The following is a 21,022-nucleotide window of genomic DNA, read 5'->3' as shown; positions in this document are numbered from 1 at the left end:
TTGTATTGCCATTTCTTTTATCCTGACTAGTCATGTGTGAAAGCTATTACTCCTGATGAATCCATATTCCTGTCTGTGTCTTCTCATGATCTGTATTAACTACTCCCACCACACCCTAAAAGTGTCCTCAGAGGGATTTTATAGTGGCCTTAATGCTGTTGTTCACACAGGCTGATTGGTACCTTGGCCTGTGCTGTATTGCAGAGATGATTATAACATTGCCAGACTGTAAAGACAAAGGGGAGGGGATGTAAACATTTTAACATGTAGACTTTGAACTTGTTGTCTGAGAAGAAGAGTTATGCTTGCCACAGTAGGCCTCTGTGAGAGAACACAGCAGAGGAAAAGAGAAACCACATGTGACGGGTCCTGCCTGAGCCCAAAGAAATGCCCTGCCAAGGCATCAGTGAGTATTTCTGTTAGAGATCCTATCAGCCCAAAAGAACAAGTGGAGAAAAGATGTTAAGGATCTGTCTTGGGTTTTCTCAGGGGCACTTTGACATTTTTGCTAGCCCACTGTGTTTCCCAGTGCCTGCTCCTCAGGATGGAGCATTGCCTTAGAGGTTGACAGGGAGCAAGAAAGGAGGGCAATATAAATCTTATTTGCATTAGCCTTGCACCTTCTGGAGATGTGAATACAGGACAAGGAAAAAAGGTAACAAAAAAAAAAAAAAAAACCAACAAAACCAAACAACAACAACAAAAAATCGCAGACTTTCTACAGTTACCTCTTGCTTTCTTTGTGTTCTTAGCAGGATTAGGTTTAGGGAACATGTGGCACTCCACCATGCAGCAAATTTCAGTATTCTATGTGGTCATATGCTACAAAAATTTAGCTGCTGAGTTTGACAGTAGTTTTATAGCACTGTTAGAGGATGGCAAGAACCACGGGCCCATTGCAGTTTCATTAGCATAATTGGCATCTGCACTTATATGGATTCAGCATTACTGAAGCAGTTTCAAAGGGACTGATTATGTGCTGTATTCCTTGGAGCAGAATTTCAGCTGGAGATCCCACTGGGATGGTGCAGACATGAAAAAGAGCCCTAAATTTTATAGTGTTGTGTCAGTATTACTGCAAGAAAAGTGTGGTAACTAAAAGAAATTTGTCACACATGGGCAATTACCAGCTTAATGGATTTACATTGTTCTTTTAGATTTATCTTGATCAGTTCTCTGTTATAGCTTCCCTTGATCACCTAATAGGTTTGTTCTTTCCCCAGAAACTGAACTTCAATGTTTTCTATTACTTGCATGCAAAATGTAGTCACTGACTTTGTGATTTAGAAAATAAGGTGTAGCAGCACTCTACAAAGTACGTGTTTCTGCCAGCAGCAGTCATGCTCAGAGTTTTTTCTTTTCCTTTTTGAAACAAATGCCCAAATGCAACTGCACAGCCAGCAGGGCAAAATCAGCAAGGAGGGTACAACATCATGCACTTCCTTGTCCCCAGCTTTGAGGAAACAGACTAGAAAAGCCAAAAAAATTCTGACTATGGCAACACCTGCTGAGAGCTCCAACCTGTACTTGGATCTTGCTCAAGTTTCAAGGATGTCCCAGCTACTTACAGCTCCTACTCCAGCCAGTCTTGCACTGCAACATAAAGTCGTCAGGATTCCACACTTCCTTATTTTTCTTTTTTTACCCTGGATGTGCCAGAAAGTGGGTGTACTCCTCCAGGGTGATTTTGCACTGGAAGGCTGGTGCAAGGATACTTAAGAGGGTTGACAAACCTGACTTGTACTAATTTTTTTGGAAACCATTTCAGCTGTTAGATAAATATAACACATTTTTTTAAGCCTATATTTCCATTTGTATATATATACATTATATATCCTTATATATGGGCTATGTAGATTTAACATCATAAGAATACATGTATTATGCAATAAGGAATAGTGAAATTATGATAAATTATGTTTCTGCTCATGTTACAGTATATGTACTTGTGCAGCTGTGCACAACCTGTGAGACCTGATGGCTGCCAGCTCCCATGCCCAGGTAGGGACACTGACAACCTACTGAGGAGTTTACAAGGATAGAAGCTAATCCAGCACTGACTTTTGCTTTCACAGGTAGGAACCCAGGTTCTCATTCTGGAGGGCAGCTGTGACATCTTTCTGGGGAAAGATCTCCAGCACCAGGTCCCTGCCATTCAATTATCCAAGATTTTCAGGGATCTGTCCTCACGTCTCGGGGCATAGTGGCTACAGGATCCCATCTAGATTTGTCATGTGCTGCAAATGAAGAGAGATATGTCAGTAATGGAGAGCCAGTAGTCTTTTAGATAGTCCTGTGTCTCTTACCATTCCAAGTGAATTTTCCCCTTCCCATACCTTGACCATGCAATTAAATGGTTTGAATACTATGTTTTCAAATTAATGGGTTTGTGTTTTTTGCTAAACCCAAAGGGGATTAGAACATTGAGTGTAAATGTTAAATATAATCACAGAGCACAGGTGCCCTTAAACTGTCTTTGACACAGAGAAGAAACTTGTTTTCTCCATTTTCTTACTTAGACCACTGTGGGAGACAGCAAAGAAAACATCACATATTTATTTTGATATATCATAGAGAGTAAGCTGTGGGGTGCTGTAAAACACTGTTAAATGCAAATATATTTTGGGAAGGATGATTAGATTTAATAAGGGTATTTAAAAACAGCACTAAATATGTCACTGGGAATACAAATAGATCAGTTCTGTTATTTTTAAATTAAACTGATATAAGTATTTACTCTTTTTTTTTTTTTTTAAAGGAACAAAGATCTAGGTTTACATTACAAAAGGGACAATGAGGATTCCCTGTTTGCTCTCAAGAGTTTTTTAAGCCTGATATTTTGAATCAATGAGTTCAACAGAAACAGGATAGCCATGGATCACAAATGAGAAAGCAGATACATATGGAATTAATAAGATGATTAATATCACTTTCTTGTACATTTCAAATAAAATCTCTTGTGTCTTGCACAGAAGTGTCTGTTTTGATGGGAACAGTTATCACCTATCCCACAGCTTCTTTACATGGTTTCAGCAGGAAAAAAAATTACAGTTTCTATCTAGGATAGTCATTAGAAATCACATTTAACAAGGAACAAAGGGCCCTAGGTCAAGCTGTGAATGCCCAGACACAACCCAGTCTTCTAGCAGGATGTGCTTTCACACATGCATTTGGCAGAGCCAGTGGAAGCAGTCCCATGACTCCCACCCCTCTCTCCCAGGCCTGTGTTGTCCTTGACCATGCTTAGAAGGATTATTTCTATGACTGTGCAATGAGCTGGCTTAGTGGACAGGTCTTAGTTAAAGATCATGCAGGGAAAAAAAATAGAAAGAAAAAAGTTATTTTTCAGCCTGCCAGCCCAGCTGGCAGAAGCAGGTTCTTGGCAGTGCATCCAGGGATGTTCACATCCCCAGCTGCTTGCAGCAGCTCCTGTGAAACCACAGCCTCACTGCAAAACTCCTCTTCTGAAGACTAGGAAAGAGTAAGGGGCATGCTATTAGCTCACTTTGTCCACCCTAGTGTTTCCTGAAATAGAAGAGCACCAATCTGGTTCAGGGGAGCTAGAAAAGGGATTGTGTGATAATGGAAATGATGGTAGTGCCAGCCCCAAGCATTCAGAAATCCTGAGTTGGGCTGGCAGAAGTCTTAAGGTCTTTAAAAATAAGAAAGGTAGTATTTCTTTTAATTCTTGATGCAGTCTTAACCTTTAGGGTACATGAGATACTGAATGCACATCTTCTTAGACTTTTCAGATGGACTAGATTGATATAACCACAAACGAAGATTTACATACTGCTCAGAAAATATAACCAGCCTTTTCTTGGTGGCTCTTTATTTACCCAGCATATCTGACAATTACGAATCAGAAAACTGAATCTGACCCTGATAACTTAACCAAAACTTACCAGGCTGCTGTGGTGGGGCTGGCCATGATTCCTTGCTGCCAGCTCCAGATGAGGTCCCTGAGCTGCAGGCACCCAGTGCTGGTCGGTCCTGGGCTACTGATCTGCTGGTGTGCCACCCATCCCATTTGGGGTCACATCCTGTTCCAAAGCCTGCCAAGTAAGTTGTCCTCTGCACTCTGCTGATTTGATTTTGCAAATCTTCCGAAGATCAAAACCTCCCATGAACCAGTAAGTTTCAGATAATGTATATCTCCTCTTGGGTTTATGGGTGATCAGAGAATGTCCATTTGCATTATTTATTATGCAGTTGAGGTGTTTTGACAAAGTTGGAAAATCGGCAATCAGGAGACAGTTCCAGCTCAGCACTGCCGATGGTCTGAGAGAAATCACAAGAATTATTACACTGGGTGAAAATCTGCAGCTCAGCACATACAGAACTGCCAGTACATACACACAGATCTGTATCTTACATTGAGATATGCAGTTTTTACTACTATAATTTAAGTGTCAGCTTTCTTCTTCCCTCCCTTCCAGTGTGTTCTCATACTGCTTGGCCTCATGCAGACCTGTCCAAAAGCCTGCTAAAAGAAAACAAACATTGATTTCAGGTGGATGAATACATGATTCCCGGCCAAAACCACTTTGCCTTGCACAGTACTTCTGTTTTGCATTGTGAGCCACTACATGTACCTGTGAACAATGGGCTAAGCAGTCACAGCCTGTTTTATGCAGGATCTGGCCACACCAGTGCAGAGGACATCGCTGGGTTCCCATGGTGGGAGGGCAGTGGTGCAGTGACCTCAGCTCCGAAGATGTAAATGTCTGTACCAGATGTGAGGTGAAGGAGTTTGTGCTGGGTTTTTTCATAGGGGAGAAGCAAAGGTATCAGACACTAAGAACTTCTGAGCTACATTTTATTTGTATTTGTTCAGCACAAAGAGAAGCACAATTCTGGCCAGTCTCTACAAGTGAACCTATTAATAATGCCTAACACCAGATCGATCATGCAGTGGAGCTGATCCATTGCCCTTACCAGGTGCAGTGCCAGGCTGGCACTGGCAGTTCTGGGTGGCTGGGAAAGGTGCAATGCAGGCTGAGCAACTTGGAGAGAAAATCTGCCAGAGATTTGTGGATTCAGGACTCTTTTTGTCCTATGACGCTCTGATGGACATACTATATTCTGGAAGTGTTAAAAGTATAGCCAGATTCATTCACCTGTGGCAGGGAGTCTGCTGAAAGCCAGCCCAGCCCGGCCCCAGCCCATCCCCGGTCACAGCTCAGCTTACCCGGGAGCCGACACAGCCGCCGCTCTGCTGCTCCCCGCATCCTGCGCCACCGCCACCTGCCCCAGCCTTGCAGGGCGTGATCTCTGCCACAGAAACTGCGTTTTTTCCTACCAAAACGGTGTCTTTGCAGCTAAAAAGGTGTTGTTTTGATGCTTACAGAAACTTGTGAAAGAAATGAACAGCAGGAAATCTTAGCTGGAACAGTAATGCAAATAGTAATAACACCAATAAAAAGAAAACTTCCACAATCAGCCAAATGTTTGCTCTAAATGACAGCAGTAAGGAAATATATATATTTATATGGGTATAACATAGAGTTATGTGTGGGTGAGTGTGTCTGAGCTATAGTGCAGGGAGGATGCTACTTATCCTTGGATCTAGGGCAGGTCTAACAGTGATTTGCATCCTTGCTTCGTATTTCAGAGTGTAATCAACTTAAAACCAACCGTGATGGTAACACAATTCCACAGTAGGACTGCAGGACATAGTTCTCAGGAACATAATAAATAAATTTCATATTATTTTACAGAATTGGAAAACATGCAGTTTAGAAGCATAACTACACAGTGTGTGCAACACTTTCAATACATGCTGACATTCCAGTTCACTTACTATTGCTCATGTGGGCAAATGCAAAGTCTTTCCCTAAATCAACACTGTGTTGCACAGACCAGTCGACTGTATAGAACCATTGGCAAATATGTTACATGGAACTTTTCCAGTATTTCTGTTAAATTATGCTATTTCTGTGTATGTAAATTTAAATTTAGCAAATTCACCTCATGGCAATGTAGTACTCTACAGTCCGTACTTGAGGGAATATTTGGTCTTAATGTCTTTAGTAAAAGAGCTTTAATTACCTTCATCTCAATGCTGGCTGATGTGCAGGCTATTCTCTCCACTTTTCCAAGAAAAGTATAATACTTTGCTATTTAGAAAATTAAAAAACAGGTTATTCAGCATGCCCTACAAGTTAAGAAACTCAGGCTGTGTCAGGTAACAAGGGAGAGCAGATCAGCAGTACAGATTCTGAACAGAAAACACACCATATGCAGCTTGCTGGAGCTCAAGGCTCAATCTTTGCACCTACTAAAGAAAAAAAAAAAAAAAAAAAAAAAAGAAAAAAAAGCCAAGACAAAAACCAAAAAACAAACCACTGCTTCCAGCGCCGTAGTGGCAGACCCAGCTATCAAAGAGCTGAAACACCTTTCTGATTTCATTTGTTGTGGCATATGTTCTAGGAGAGGGCAGGAGCAACAAGTTATCAAATCCTAATTAATAATAAAGTTGAAGGTATTTTAATGCATTTGCTTTGTGCATGTCAACTGTCGGGTCCAAAGCAACTCCAAAATCCATACTAATGAAAAATCTTAGACTAAAATATCCATATATTAGGTTCTCTGACTGCTGCAACTGACACAGTACTAACCCGTACCTGTACGACTCCATTTTGTTGTAATACTTTATACAAATGAAATCCTTTAGCATGAGAATGAAGACAACATCCTGAAAACAAGAATAAAGTTGTCTGTTAAGATGCAAACATAAATGCAAACTGTTTGCTTCATTTTCTCTTCTTTGAGTTACAAGTTTCTTGCTGTCATGAAAAACCTTTTCATCTTTTCCTGAAATCCATCACTGTGGCACTCGGTTGACAAATGTATTCATCACAGTAGTGTATTTCCCAGAGATTCTTGTCTTCTGCCTCAAGCACTTTATTCCTTTAGATGATAAAAGCATTTTCCTGAGAAGAGTTTACATACATACCTGTGTGGCTGTAGGCTCACGCACATCATCAAAGTATTCAAAAAAATTGCACTTCTAAGAAAAAAATCAGCTTTAAGGACGGATATTCTTTATGACAGAATCTTATTTCCACAATGGCTGCACAGTGATCATCCTTCCACTGTGTTTGGACAGTGAAATGCTCTCTGAATGTAGCAATTAAGCAGCATGCAAGTGTATTTTATGAACTTAAAAGTTTTTTTGGAGGTTCTCAGCGTGTGACAATGCAGCTACATTACTACATTTGGATGTGCAGTGGCCATTTACGTGAGATGGCATCAGGCAACACATTATTATGAGGTAAGAATATGTGTGTATAACTACTACATTTTGGTTTATATAGCTGTCTGAGAGGAATGAGAGCTGAGAAAGTTGACCATTACTGAAAAAACTGTGGTATTGGAAAAATAAGCTTTTCTTCACTTTTCCTTAGAGACACTGTTCCATTTTTAATGGCACCTACTTCTGGAGTGTTGGATGTGAAAGGGGCACCTGTGAAAGCAGAACCCCAACTTGTCCTCTTTTCTGAGTTCATATTGTGTTACATGTAGCTTATTTTCACAGGTCTCATTTCCAGTGGAATTTCGCTAGTGGAAAAAATGTCTTTTCCCTTGTTCCTCTACCCCCACCCTGGTGACCACTTCAGTGCTTTATAGCCAAATACGTAAACTATTTACTGGAATCACTTTCCCACAATTGAAACCAAACCAGTCCAGAAGAAAAAAGCAGAAAATATAGTCAATAAGGGATCTTCATCTCATCAGGAGAGGAAATTTATGTATGCAGAAATCCTCTTCTCTAAACAGGCAGCTTGTTGCAATATTAGAATTACATCATCCACCATCAGAAAGTAAGGGCTTTGGATGCCCCGAAATTTCTCATTCAGAAGTCAAATCCTCTCTTTTGCTTCTCACATGAAAATCAGCCCTTCCATTTTAATACTTTCACTACTTCCACTTAATACTTTGCTACAGAACTGGTGCAATGCATTTCAACAAAATATCCCTGTGTAGCAGGTGAAACTTCCCAACAAGATTTCTGTGATGCATAAAACTTTCAGCTAGCCAAGGTGACTGACCAAAACTCACCCCTCTCATTTGGCTTAGGGTGCTTCATGTTGGGTGTTAGTCTTTAAAGAACTGGCCAAGCCAGAAAAAATAATTTGCAAATCACATCCCACTGGAGTTTCCAGTTATTCATTACTGTCCACTCTGATATACAATGAGCCTAAAAAAATCCCAAAACATTTTTAGGCATTTGGTTATTTATATAAACAAAGCAGAGTATTTTGTTGAATAAATGAAAAGTAAGTAAAATATTCCATTTTGTTTATATATAGAAATATGTAAGAAAATATTCTAGTCTATAAACAATAATTCAAGGTAGGTTGATGTGGGACTGTATAAGGGTGCTGATATTCATAGTGTTTTGAGAAGGTGTCATCTTGGGGTGGGCTAATAGCAAAAAATATATTATGTTTTTTTTCTCTTTCCATGTCTCAGGTCATTTTAAAGATAAAATTTATTTTTTTAATGTTTATTATATTCATTTTAGCTTCACAGCTACTCAGAACTAAGAATTTTTAAAGATCTCATTCCCAAAAGCATGCAACTTCATTTCACTACGCTTGGGCAGTTTGGAGACAGTAAAAAAAGAACTCATAAGAAGATTTCAGATAAACTTCTCCTCTGTGTCAGCCCAGAGGCCAGGGTCCTTTGTACCTTCCCTATGCCTCTTTGAGACCCTATCCTGATGAAGAGATAAACTTAATTTATGGGGGGGAAAGTTGCATGTTATTCAAACAAGAAGAAATGTGAACAAGATTTCTAATATGCAATTCCAGATAAAATCGCTACTTTTGTAAAAGCCTCTTTGTATCCCCTTTTTACCAGCATTACTGTGTATTTTTTACCAGTAATACTGTAAAATAGGCAACATAAGGACACACCAAACATCTTGCAAACTTCCTGCAACATTTTTCCATTTCTTGCCATTGCTTCCTCATTCTATATATTCTTAATTTTCAATTTTCTCTCACTTCTACTTGATTTTTTCTTAGAATACAAGACTGATAGGAACTTAGAGCTGTTTTGCTGGCCCCTGTCCCTTGCTGATTGTTCAAAGGACACTCATATTTGCCCTACTCTCCTCTGGATATTAATTTTTTTCCTTGAATAAGGAGGACATAGGAGTTCTCTCATCTCCTGTCTGCACCAGACAGGTATTAAATTGGTCAAATGAGCTACCATAAGCATAATGGTGCTTTAGAAGTGCCAATCGATGATATTTGATTGATGAAGACATTATGATACTTAATATGTTTCCACTGCAATCAGTAGCTATGAACAGCCAACAATTCAAAATGTAATCTCTGGGACAGAACTACAAAACCTTGACTGGTTTAGATTTTGATGGATAAAATCTTTCACAAAATGTGTAAAAATCTTTATGATGATGCTTCCAGCATACTATTATAAAATGAGTGTGGTTTCCATCTAGCTCCCCAGAAGTGCTGATTCAGGGCCATAAAGAGAAATGCATCCCTCTGTAGGAAACTATAACATTTCTATTGATTTCGGACACCTTGTATTCTGTGCAAAAATAAAATTAGCCCTGCTTTAATTTAGGAGTACAGGGCAGTGTTTGGAGGAGATCAGTGGCAATGAGGACTCCTGGATTCTATTCCTAGCCACAGCAGTGACTCATGCCATGACCTTGTGTAAGCCTGTTGACCTCTGTGCCTGTTTACCCACGTTGAACAATGAAAAAAGAATGAATACCTACTTCACTGGGGTTGAAGCCCTCAGTCAGAAAGAGCAAAGTATACAGGCATTCCTGGCAAAGTAAATAAATCAAGAGGACATTCATGATGAGCTCAAAAATATCTCCAGTATGAGGTTTCTGTGGTCTCTTCAATTTGATCCCGTTATGTATTTCAGTGCAGCACATACAGTCCTATCTTTAAAACACTGGGTAGTGTTACGTGCTGTGGGATAAGTTACAGCATGAAGATTTAATATTAACGTTAATGGGAGCTCTGCAGTCAAAGCCTATGGCTCTCTGCTGAAAGTGTGCCCTCAGGAGAGCTGGGCTGCTAATAATTTACAAATAGTCCAATTAAAAAGTGTTGTGGAAATTTCTACCTTCTGCAGATGTCTATCAGAAATGCTGTGGCTTTCGGCATATTTGTGTGTCAATACTCAGACTTGTGTGAAATACTCTGTGAATGTTCCTAAGGGACACTTGGGCAGTTACTCACCCTTTAACAAAACATTTAAAAAGACTCATTTCCTTGCAGCACGGTTACATCTAACTTCTGAGGTTTCATTTCTGTTCTGTTTCTGTCACTCTGCAGTCAAATACTGTATTTTGTGGGATGCTAGCAGATCAGACAATACTGATATTGATTATAGTCTCATTATTTTTTATTTCAGTTCTAATAACCATTTGGGCTGCTTTTCTCAGAATAAGAATTAAGGCAGCAATTTATATTGTGACTTGAGTAAAAATATCCATAGGCAACTGATTGGTATCAGGGAAACAACACTCAGAAAATCCCCCACTTCTGTGTTATCCACCTTCATGTATGCAAGCCTTCTCAACAACCTCCCGTGCTTAAACTGAAACAGACAGGTATCTCCAAGATCTATATTTTTACTTCTGCATTTTACCATTTGAACTTTTTCATGGGGAAAAAAGCAAAGATCAGTGGTCAGAGATCTGTTGGTTGATGACACATGTAAGTGCAGATGGTGCAGCCAACAGGCCTGTCCTTGGCTGTATCCTGAGTACTGGAATAAGGAGCTGGGAAACCAGTAATGTAAAGATTTGCCTTCCCCCAGTGAATCAGGACCTGGCTCCACCAGGAGCTGCACCAGGTGCTCCTGAGACAGGTGAGACATTTTCAGGTAGTATAAACTGTCTACATAAATTGCTCAAAATAGCAGGTGAGCTGAAAGTAGATGTTTTTTCTGAATAACTCCATCAACTCACAAGCTTCACAGGGAGAAGAACTTTTATCAGCTTGCAGAAATTCTTTTCTCCTTGAAAAGGAGCAGTCTAATTTGGGGACAGACAAAGGCAATGCTTCCTGATGTCATTTTCTCCTTCACTGACTGCATTGATAAAATTATCTCTAATTTCCACAACCATTGGTCTCTTTACCACATTGTTATCACAGTCCTTAACTGTTTTGCATAGTGTCAAAATCTACCGGTTTCATATTTTCAATTTACAAAATACTTCTATTCACAAATAAACAAATTAAAACCCAAACAAAACCCCAAACAAACAAACCCCATAACCATAGGTACACAAATAATAAATTAGAGGGCTCTTTGAAATTATTAAAACATTTGCTTATCATAATCAGCATTTCTGGACATATCCAGATGTCAAAAACGTTCATTTAGAAAATGTGTCAATGTTGATTTTTTTTCCTTTGCCTGGTAAAATTGGACTACAATTATTATCTGGTTAAAATAAAATAACCCAAACAAACACATTCCATCAGATCACTGGTATTGAAAGCTAACTAAAATATCTGCCTCAGCTAGCATCTATAGAAAACCCTTCTGTTTCATGCTGCCAGTCTCCAGAAGAACATGTTCATGTGCCAGGCTCCTGCTGGAATCCATAACAAGCACATGAGTGAGGGCAAAACCACACAAATGAGTGCTCACAGAGAACACACTCATTGCTTTATTAAACATTCGTTTTTCTTAGGTTAATCAAAAAGTCTAAGTAGATTTAACTGTTTGTGGAGCATTAAGAAGTCACAGTCTATTCTGAAGCTACAAGAAAATAAGAAACTTTAAACATTCATAGCAGTATTGTCTGTAGCAGTATGCAATTCCAAAAAATCTGTCTCTCGAGTCTGCTGGGTTTTTTTGGTTTTTTTTTTGGAGGGGAAATGAAAATTCAGGAGAAAATAACTCTTCCCAATCATAGTTACCATGCTGGGCTGGCTGGCTGCAGCATTATTTTATGGAAGAGCAGCACAGTCTGATTTCAGTGTCCTGTAGGCTGCTTCTCGTTCCTTTCACAAGAGGTTTTTCAAGCCCCACCTACGTCCTACCTATCCTAATACGTCACTTTGTGCTTGATGTACAACATACAGTAAGCCTGTAAATTATCTGTAAAAATGCCGAATCAGAGCGTTGCACATGACACCTCTGCTGGTCCTCTGCCAAAAGAGGTGAACATTGAATAAATACATTGCAAAACCATCTTGCTCTTTTTCGAGTTAACTGTTTTTTGTATTCTATTTGTACACGTCTGTTCCGTCTGGCGTTTTGTCCGAGCGCCTCTCTATGTGTTTCTGTGGCCTGCTGACACCCCCAGCACGATGCCCCTCCAGCCCTCCTCCTTCCCCTGGATCAGCAGCTCGGAGCTGCCTTTGGTGCCGGAGGCATCCCGCCTCGGGCTAAGCCGCCTGTGCCGGTGCCCCCCGTCCCGGGGCTCTTCGCTCGGGGTCTCCGAGCCGCGCCTGTGGCTCCCCGAGGGCGGCGCTGCTCCGGGGCCGCGCCCGCTCCGCTCCCGCCCCGCTGCCATGTGCCCGTCCCGCGCTCCCGCCCGCGCCGGCCCGCCGCGCCCGGCCCGCCAATGAGCGCCGCCCTTACTTTACCCCGCCTCCCGGGGGCCAATCAGCACCACCCTTACTCTGCCCCGCCTCCCGCGGGCCAATCAGCGAGGCCCTTGGTGGTGCGGGCGGGCGGGTTCGTTCGGGAAGCTGCTCGGGGGCGCGAGCGGCGGGGCGGTGCCGGTGGGCGGGGCGAGGTGAGGCCCCGCCCCCAGAGGGGCAGGGCGCGCGGCCGTGGCGCGGGGGGCGTGTCCGGGGGCGCGGCCGGCGCGCGGGCGGTGGCGGCGGGGGGGGCGTGGCCGCGCGGCGCGCGGAGCCGGGAGTCGTTGGCGGCGGGCGGAGGCGGCGGCGCGCGCTCGCCATGGTGTTCCTGAAACTCCGCGAGCAGGTGGGCATTCCCGGGCTCCCCTTCCCTCTCCTCCCCTCCCGCCGCCGCCGCCGGCCGCGCCCTCCGCAGCCGCGGGCTGCCGTGCGCGCCTGGGTGACAGGCGGCGGGCAGCGGGAGGCAGCATGGCTGCTGCCGCCGCCGGGGTCCGGGCTGGGTGGGAGGCGCCATGTGCGCACGGTGTGGCCGCCGGTGCCCCCGCGGGGCGGGCGGGAGCCGCCGGCCCTCGCAGGTACCGCGCCGAACAGGTGGCCGCGGCAGCCCGGCCGCCCCTCGGCTTGCCTCGCCGGCGGGTCCCTGCCGACCCCCGCCCCGGAGCGGAGGGGAAGCCCGGGAGGGGCCATGGGGGTGGGTCTGAGGGCTCCCCCCGGGCCAGACCTGCCCCGCGCCTGTTTTGGGAAGGGAAGGGTCTGTGGCCGGGGCTCCCCGGGCCTGGGGAGCTGGCCGGTGTGAGGGGACCGACCTGCGGCTGCCGGGAGGCGGGAGGCGGCGTGCCCGGGAGATGCGGCTGCGGCCGGCGCCGCTCCCCCGGACACGGACCCGGCCCTTGCCCTGCGCAATTTCACGTGCCCGGGAGCCGCCTGCTCGTCCTTCCACCTTTCCTTTCCAGGCCTTTAAAATCTTTTGTTCAGCCGCCTTGTCTTTCGCCTCCCGCGGTCATGACAGACCTTCCCCGAGCCCGCGCTCCCCTCCTGAGAGCGAAGGAGGTTCTTGGTGCCTTCAGTGGGTTGTTGCTCTCGTCGCATCACACCCTTCTTTGTCTGCCAGGCTCTTCGGTTTCCATCCCAGCTGGTGAAAAATACTTGTCTTCGCTGCTGTGTCCTTTCCTGGTGTCTCCCCTGTCCTACCTATTGTCTCCTGTGCGGTATCAGGATACAAAGGTGGGAGGGTCTGCGCTGCCAGTTTGCCGCCTATGAAAAGATGTTTCTTAGGAGTGGTATTTTCATGTGTGTCAGGCCGAATTCCGTGTAAAAAACTCATTCGTCCTGCTGTGGGTCTCCTTGTTACTCTTTGTTACTTTTCCTTAAAGATAACCAACTGTAACACTTGAAGACCCCACCCCCTTCCCCCCCCCCCAAAAAAAAAAAAAAAGCAGAAAAAAAAAACCAAACCTGTAGAAACTTGGGGGTGGATAGGCAGCTGGTATTCTGTCTGCTTGTTATGCTGATCCGTATCAGCCCATCCTTACCTGCGAGTCCTTTCATTAGTTACACATCAGTGTTTTCACACTTAGGTTGCATGATCCCTCGGATTTTGTTCTAAGGAACATCTGTGATATGGGGCTGCGATGTCTCATGTCCTGCTGTGTTGTATGTAAACTTTATGAAGTCTCGTTTTAGAACCTCATCTATGAATCAGCAACAATTGTGCATCTGAAAGACACTTAGTGTCCCTTGAGTTAGGTTTCCTTTCAGGATTTGTTGCTGTTCTTCTATGGGAGACTTCCTACAGAAATAAGCACCTGTTCATCTCTTCTATTAAATAAGCCCTTCTGTTAAAACCAAGAACTATAATCCCTCTGCAAGTAATAATTTCAAAATAGTTAGCAAAAACCCCACTTTCAATATGTTAACATGATAGTACTGTATTTCAGAACTTTTCTTCTGGGGAGGATCCTGCTATTGACAGATGTTAAAGTGAAATATTAAACTGTGTGGGACCATTGGTTTGACAGTAATGCATGTGAGGCTTTCTGCTTCTGTCATAATGTAAGTTTTAATCCAGAAGAAGTACAAGGTGGATTTTTTTAGAGGCTTCACAGATCTTTAAAGGTGAATTGATACACTGGAAATTGAAGTATTCTTTCACATAAAGGAGGAGGTGGGAAGGGCAGGGGAGGGAAGGAAGGGAATGCTGGTTTTGGACAGTCTTTTATAGAGGGAATGATTTTTAGCAGCAGCTGCATTTCTGCTGCTAAAGTATCAGTTGCTTGACAAATCAGTTATTTCAAACCGAATTCTGTTATAACTGTGTAAGAATGCCAGAAAGTCACGAGGAATCATGTTAGCATGAAACTCCTCAGCTTTGGTATACAGAGCATTCCTGCAGGTCAGTGTTGCAGTGTGCTGCAGGATGTCTTGACTTGAGGATGCTGTACTGAGAGTGTGGCACCACCTGCTCTTTATGAAAAGCAGCCTGTGGTACTGCATGGGAGTAGTGGTGTTCCTCTTCAGTAGCTCACGAAACATGCTTCTTGTGTGCTTGAAACATTTGCTTTGCTCCGTAGTGGTGTGTTTGGTTAGAATAAAGTAAGATGTCTTGTGTATTTGTAGTCCTTATAATGACTCTGTGCTTCACAGGGAAGTGCAAAGGCCGCTCTGTTATTTGAAGAAGGGAAGTGATTTGCTAGTTCTTTCTTCAACTGTCAAATGAATAACTTTCTGAAAAAAGTTTACTAAATAATGTATTTAAATGTGATTATCAAGATTATTTTTTCAAATTCAACATATACCTGTTGAATTTATTCTGTGATAATGTAGAAGGGCTCTGTATTAAATGTCAGAATTATGCTGGGTACAGGCAGACTTATGCCATACAAGAAGCTTAGTGTTTTCTTGCACTTGCTTAGTTTTTCAAGTTGCTGCAAGCTAGTGTAAAAGCAGTGCTAGGAAGTTACAATGAGGTGAGAAATTCTGCTTTGAGGCTCTTAGTTGAGCTCAGAGGGTGAAATCCCAGTTCCGCTTGCTTGATTTAATTTACTTAGTACCTGATAAACAAAACTTTGATCCTGCAGATGCTTAATGTGTTTGTGAAGCTTAAATATTTATTTGTCTGTGGAGACTGATTTGACACGTTTAACCTTCAGAATACATGTTTTCCACAAACTGAGAAAAGTAGGCCTTTCCTTGGGTTCAACAACTGGCCAGCCATACATTATTTATAAATTTGTGTTACTACTTGAGCTTTATTGCTTTGTCATCCTACCAGGTAGGAATTCATTTCAAAGTTGTGACATAATTGAAGGTGTACACTGCACTTTCAAAAGTGACTTATGTTTGCTTTCAAAGTATATCAGGTATCAAAAAAACTTTTAAGCCATGTTTGCAAAAATTGCATTTAAAGCTAAATGAACTGTATTGGGCAAAGCTGATACCTGTAATGCTCAACAGCAAACTGTAACTCAAGTATAGAAAAGCAGTCGTTCAAGTGTCAAAGTAGAAGTTGTAGATTGTTCTAGATTGTTTGTGCAGTGTTGTGCACTTGTTTAATAACAAAGGTAGCAAATCTGCAAATTGTCAATGTTAAACTATTCAAGGTAGAGATGAAAAATATGGTAAATATACATTATAATTGAGGTATTTGCTCTTAAGTTTGTTTGCTTTCGTATTGTCTTCATTTGTATACCAGGCTCTTCTAAGTGAGATGCTGCTTTAACTACAAAAATGCTAAGTGAAACGAAGCTTAGAAAAGTTTGTTTCTTCCTGAAATGCTGTGTTACACTGCTGTTAGAAACTGCACTGACAGTCCAATTTAGGTCAAGGGTCACTAATGTTTTATCACAATTTTTTTTTTTTTCCATTTCGGAGGAGTGTGTGGAAGGGAAGGTATGGGGCGGGGGGAAAAAATGCATAACTTGCTTGTGGGTGTCTGTAGTGGTTTGCCTTGGTCTCCTGTGTGAAAGCCCTCTCATCTCTGCATAGCTAACTGTGGAAGGCTAAGTTTTTTGTTTTTTTTTTTTTTTTGTTATGCAGTCATAGGTTCTAGGTACACTGACTGTTTCCAAGAACAGATATTTAAGGGTTTGCAAGTTAGTCTCTCTCACACCTAAGAGGTAATTGACAGTTTAGTTTTTCTTAATGTGTAGGTGAAATCTGGATTGCCCAACAGCTCAGGCATTTATTCCTTTTGTGTTACAAGCCTTACCTGCATATGTGCCTATAGGTCATGTTTTAGGCTCACATAAGCCTACATCTCAGCAGAGTTTTGTTGAAAGGTATGAAACTAATCAAAACTGGCTTGTTGTTTTTTTTTTCTTTAGTTTTGCAACTATATAACTATTTCTGTCAAAACTCACTGGATGCAGTGTCATTGTATTTGGTAAAGCTTTATTTTTTTCTTTCTATGCATCATAGTTTTAATATTATACATTTCCCATTTTCTCTGAATCTTAAATGTGTAACAGGAAGATGTCTTATGGCTAATAATGATGGGCATGTGGAAGGATTTTGTATGGGGTTTTCCTTTATGAGTGCTAGACTGTGCTTGAGGCAGTGCATTTATTTCCATAAGTCAGATATGAGTGGTAAGGATCTGAGTAGGAACAACTGCATTAGGATATGAGGATGACCACTTATCTTTAAAGTCCTTGAACAGTGAGAGCACTGACTTCTTTATTGCCCATTTATATCTTTCTCATAGCTAAGATGGATCTTGTTCAATTGGCAGTTAAACAAATGTTTGCAGTGTCATAGTGAACAATCTGAATGCCTCTATGGTTGCTATTTTCATTACTGCCAGTGTTAGACTTCATTCCTTTAGAATTTATGCCAAGAATAAATGTCCCAACTAGTTCCTTGTTACACTCGGAGGAGGAATGGTCTCCTGTGGTGATGAAAAGGAGCTGCTGCTGTTCAGTGAGGGAGGGATGTGGTGGGAATGGAATTATGTGGTATTGCTCTACAAATTCTGTTCAGATGTAGGCTAATGAGATGTTTTGTGTTAGTTTTGACTTTTTGGTGGAAGTTACTTTAAAGTTACTCTTCTTTTAAAATATCCAATACCTTCTTTCATGAATCTTGCAGTGGTTAAGAACCAGCTCCTTTGTACTTTGTTGTCCATCATATGTTCTTCCTAAAATTTGCATCTAATCTTTTCAAACAGTATACAAGATAATTAGATTAAGAATTGGTAATTCTTACCAAGACACCTAAAGTCTTACTGTTAGTTCTCTTGTTCCCAGGCTAAGAACTTACATGTGCTGTGAAGATAAGTTTCTTTAGCTGATGGACAACTCTGAGTAACCTGAACTCTGTTTATCTTGTTATATGCAGTAATTACCAGCCCTTCCATTAGAATGTGTTGAGAGAACCTGGTTCTACCACGTGTTCGTTCATTTGGGGGGATCAGATTGCCCCGTGATAACTTTGGAACTTCTGATTTGTGAACAAGCAGTTCTCCTCAGTCAAGAAAATAAACCTTTTAAAAGAAGAAGGAAAAAAAAGGTGGGGGAGAAACAAAGCAAGCCTTGATTCTGCAGTCAGATCCTTAAGGCGGATCCTGTTAACTCAGCAGCCTTCTGTGAGGATATAAAGGTCTATTCATGTAGATAGCATTGAAGGTTTCTGACCATTATTTGGAGGCAAATATCAGGGGAAAAATGAAGGAAATGGGCATGTCTATGAAGAAGTGACTTCTTTAGCACCCACAAAAAAAAGGTGATTCCTGAAGAAAACTAGTAGGTGTTGAGACTCTGAACTAGCAGTCTGCTATCTGGCATGGACTGTTATTTTCCCAGATTCCTATGGTTGTTCCATTCACTGAAATGGGTTGTGGATTATTATTGTTGAAATTAAATCTATTTGGTATTGCCATGCCTGATATTTTTCTCTAATCAGCTGGGCCATCCTGAGGTCAAACTAATACCTGATGATTTGTTTTCTTGCTCCTGCCAACTTTTTACTTTGTTCTTACCTCTATTCCTTACTCCTATTTCTGGAAATTGAGTGGGAGACTCGTTGCCTTAGTTACAGTGACTAACTGCTTCAAAGTTATTTATAATGTTTGTTTTTAAATAACCTGTATCACGATAGAATAATAGAATATTTTACATCAATAAAAAAGTAAACAAAGCAGTACATCACTGGGAGCATGCTTACAGTGCTGGGTTTTGGGAGGTTTGTTTTCCTTTCATTGTTGGGGGTGGAAGACAAGTTCTAATCTGGCATTACAAGATACATCTGAAATAAAGTGTCTTGGTGTTATCCTTTGTACAAAGAGAAAAGAATGTTTAAGCTCCAAAATATCAGGGAATGTTATTCTTTCCTTAGTAAAGACATTAGCACTCTTCCCAGGGGGTGGCAATATACCGGTTTAACTCTGTTAATTCAGTTGTGATTCTGGTGTTGATGAATTATACAGCACTGACCCATTTTGGCACAGAAACCAGAGCTAATGTAAGAGTGGTGGGAAGAAGGGGAGACTTGTAGCCAGCTGTGTGGGTGCAGAGATAAAGAGGAAGCGCCAGCAGTGATATGCAAATCAAAGAGGGACAAAATAGTTGGTTTGTAGCATTCTTGTAGATTAGGAAACTGCTTGTTAGCTGAAGCTAATGACTTAGCTGATGACTTCTGTCCTTAAATCCTGAGATGCTCTTTACTGTGAATTGAATATAATCTGAGATTTTCATTATCTCTACAGTAATGTATGTATGTGAATTGAGTGAACTGTACTATGTAAGTAGATTGTTTTCTACATGAATAAAGTCTACCTACTTAGGGCAGCCTGAGAACAAATATTTTTGTCAGTAAATTACTGAAATAATATATAAATTTGAGAAGTATGAAGCAGAAGTCTGCCAATTCTAATACTTAGCATCAGGTAAAAAAAAAAGGAAAAAATCAACTTAAGCTTAGGTTGTTAAACTTAAGAACTAAATTTACCTGGATGGGGGTGAAAGTGTTTACAATTACAAACTGACTCATATTAGAGCTTCCTGAATGTTCAGGTTTTGTAGGTAACTACCTGTTTACATTACTTGAGTCTAATTCTGACTGTGTCTTGAACTGTTATGAAGTCATCCTAAATGTTTAATGTTTCCATATTCTCAGACAGCGAACTTCACTTAATGGCCTTTCTAATTCAAGATGATGAGCATTTGCCTGTAACTCATTCTTGGTAATTTTGCAGTCATGCAATTATACTTAAGGTCCACTCTCACTTTGTGCTGAAGTCCTGTACCTGCTTCCATCTGGTGCAGAGAAGAAAGCATGGATTTTTTTTTTTTTTTTTACTCTGGCAAAGTGAAGATACAACACTGCCTTAATGAAGGAAGAGAAGGGACCACAAGCAAGAACAGTCAGCATGGCAGAATGAAAGTGAAATTGCAGTTAAAGCATTGAGACCAAAATGAGCCTTTTTTAGCGCTTACAGAATTTCTAGCAATCATGAATAATCCATGTTTTGTTTCAAGATTTTGCTGTTTGTCCTCTTTTTTGACTTTATTTTGGTAGCTCCATCTATGCTAGTCCCGTTGACAAAGGAGGAAGTTGAACCTTCCATCAGGAACCTGGTCATCAAGCAGCAGGCAGCATAAGAGACCAGGGATCTACCCAGCTCATAGATGAAGGAGCTACTTGTGTCATAGACAGCCTACCTGGGGGCAGTGAAAAACATTTTCAGGAAGTTCTATAGTTATTTATATACTAACATAATCTATAACTAATAAATTATTAAGTAATTTAAATCCTTTGCTGCAGACTTAAGTTCTGTACTGTGTTTGGGGTATTCTCTCCTTCCCTGTCCTGTCTTCAGGTCATCTGCTTCTTCTGTCAGTTGCTCATGAGAGTGGGCAGAGGATCTGTCCAAGTCCTTTTTGTCATCCCAAGCACTTCATGTGTCTTTCCTGCCTCAGGTCTCTATGGAGTGTCTGCTAACTTTTCATACATTTCATTCACTCACCAGTGTGTCCCCAAGAAGTATTATTGGTAGGTTTAAATGAGGGACATAAAGTCAGGAGAGGAAGAAAAACAAAACACTAAGGTTGTTTTTCTGGTTACATTATTACTCGTTGTTTCAAATTAGTGCAATGTCCCAGGTCATGATAGAAGAATGCTTCAGAAACAGCATGTTAATGGCATTCCTCACCCCTCTCCTCTGTCCCTTTGTAACTGCAGGGTTTTGTTCTGTTCTTGCTGTGTTTGCTAAAACATGAGGATCGATAGAAAGAGGTCTTGCACTTCATTCTGTGTTGCTGTGCAGTCTTTGCCAAATCAGAACCCTGTAATGGTACTGCCTGATGGCTTTTATTTCCTTTGCTCCTTGTCTCAGTTCCAGGAGCTGTATTTTGTTTTATAGCTCTGCTGTATCTAGTACCTTTTATATTTTTTTTAACAGTGCTCTTTCATTCAGGGGGATAATTGTC

General features: G+C 41.6%; 1 protein-coding gene across 4 annotated transcripts in view; it reads left to right on the top strand.

The window, feature by feature from the left end:
- ANKRD28 (ankyrin repeat domain 28) overlaps window positions 1-21,022 on the top strand; it is a 232,595-nt gene that overhangs the window by 98,592 nt on the left and 112,981 nt on the right. For 2 of the 4 annotated variants that reach the window (XR_012054566.1, XM_032746737.3), the window contains exon 1: window positions 12,826-12,945. The exons of 1 other annotated variant lie outside the window; for it this stretch is intronic. Coding sequence is in view for 1 of the 3 variants with exons in the window: in XM_032746737.3 (XP_032602628.1) it covers window positions 12,919-12,945 (27 nt within the window). In the remaining 2 variants the exon portion in view is untranslated. Of the gene's footprint in view, window positions 1-12,825; window positions 12,946-21,022 lie in introns of those variants that run through there. One more of the 4 variants, XM_072925673.1, reaches the window with a different exon arrangement.

This window comes from Taeniopygia guttata, chromosome 2 (assembly GCF_048771995.1).
Source record: "Taeniopygia guttata chromosome 2, bTaeGut7.mat, whole genome shotgun sequence".
NCBI classification, from domain to species: Eukaryota; Metazoa; Chordata; class Aves; order Passeriformes; family Estrildidae; genus Taeniopygia; species Taeniopygia guttata.
This window is presented reverse-complemented; position numbering and strand designations above follow the sequence as displayed.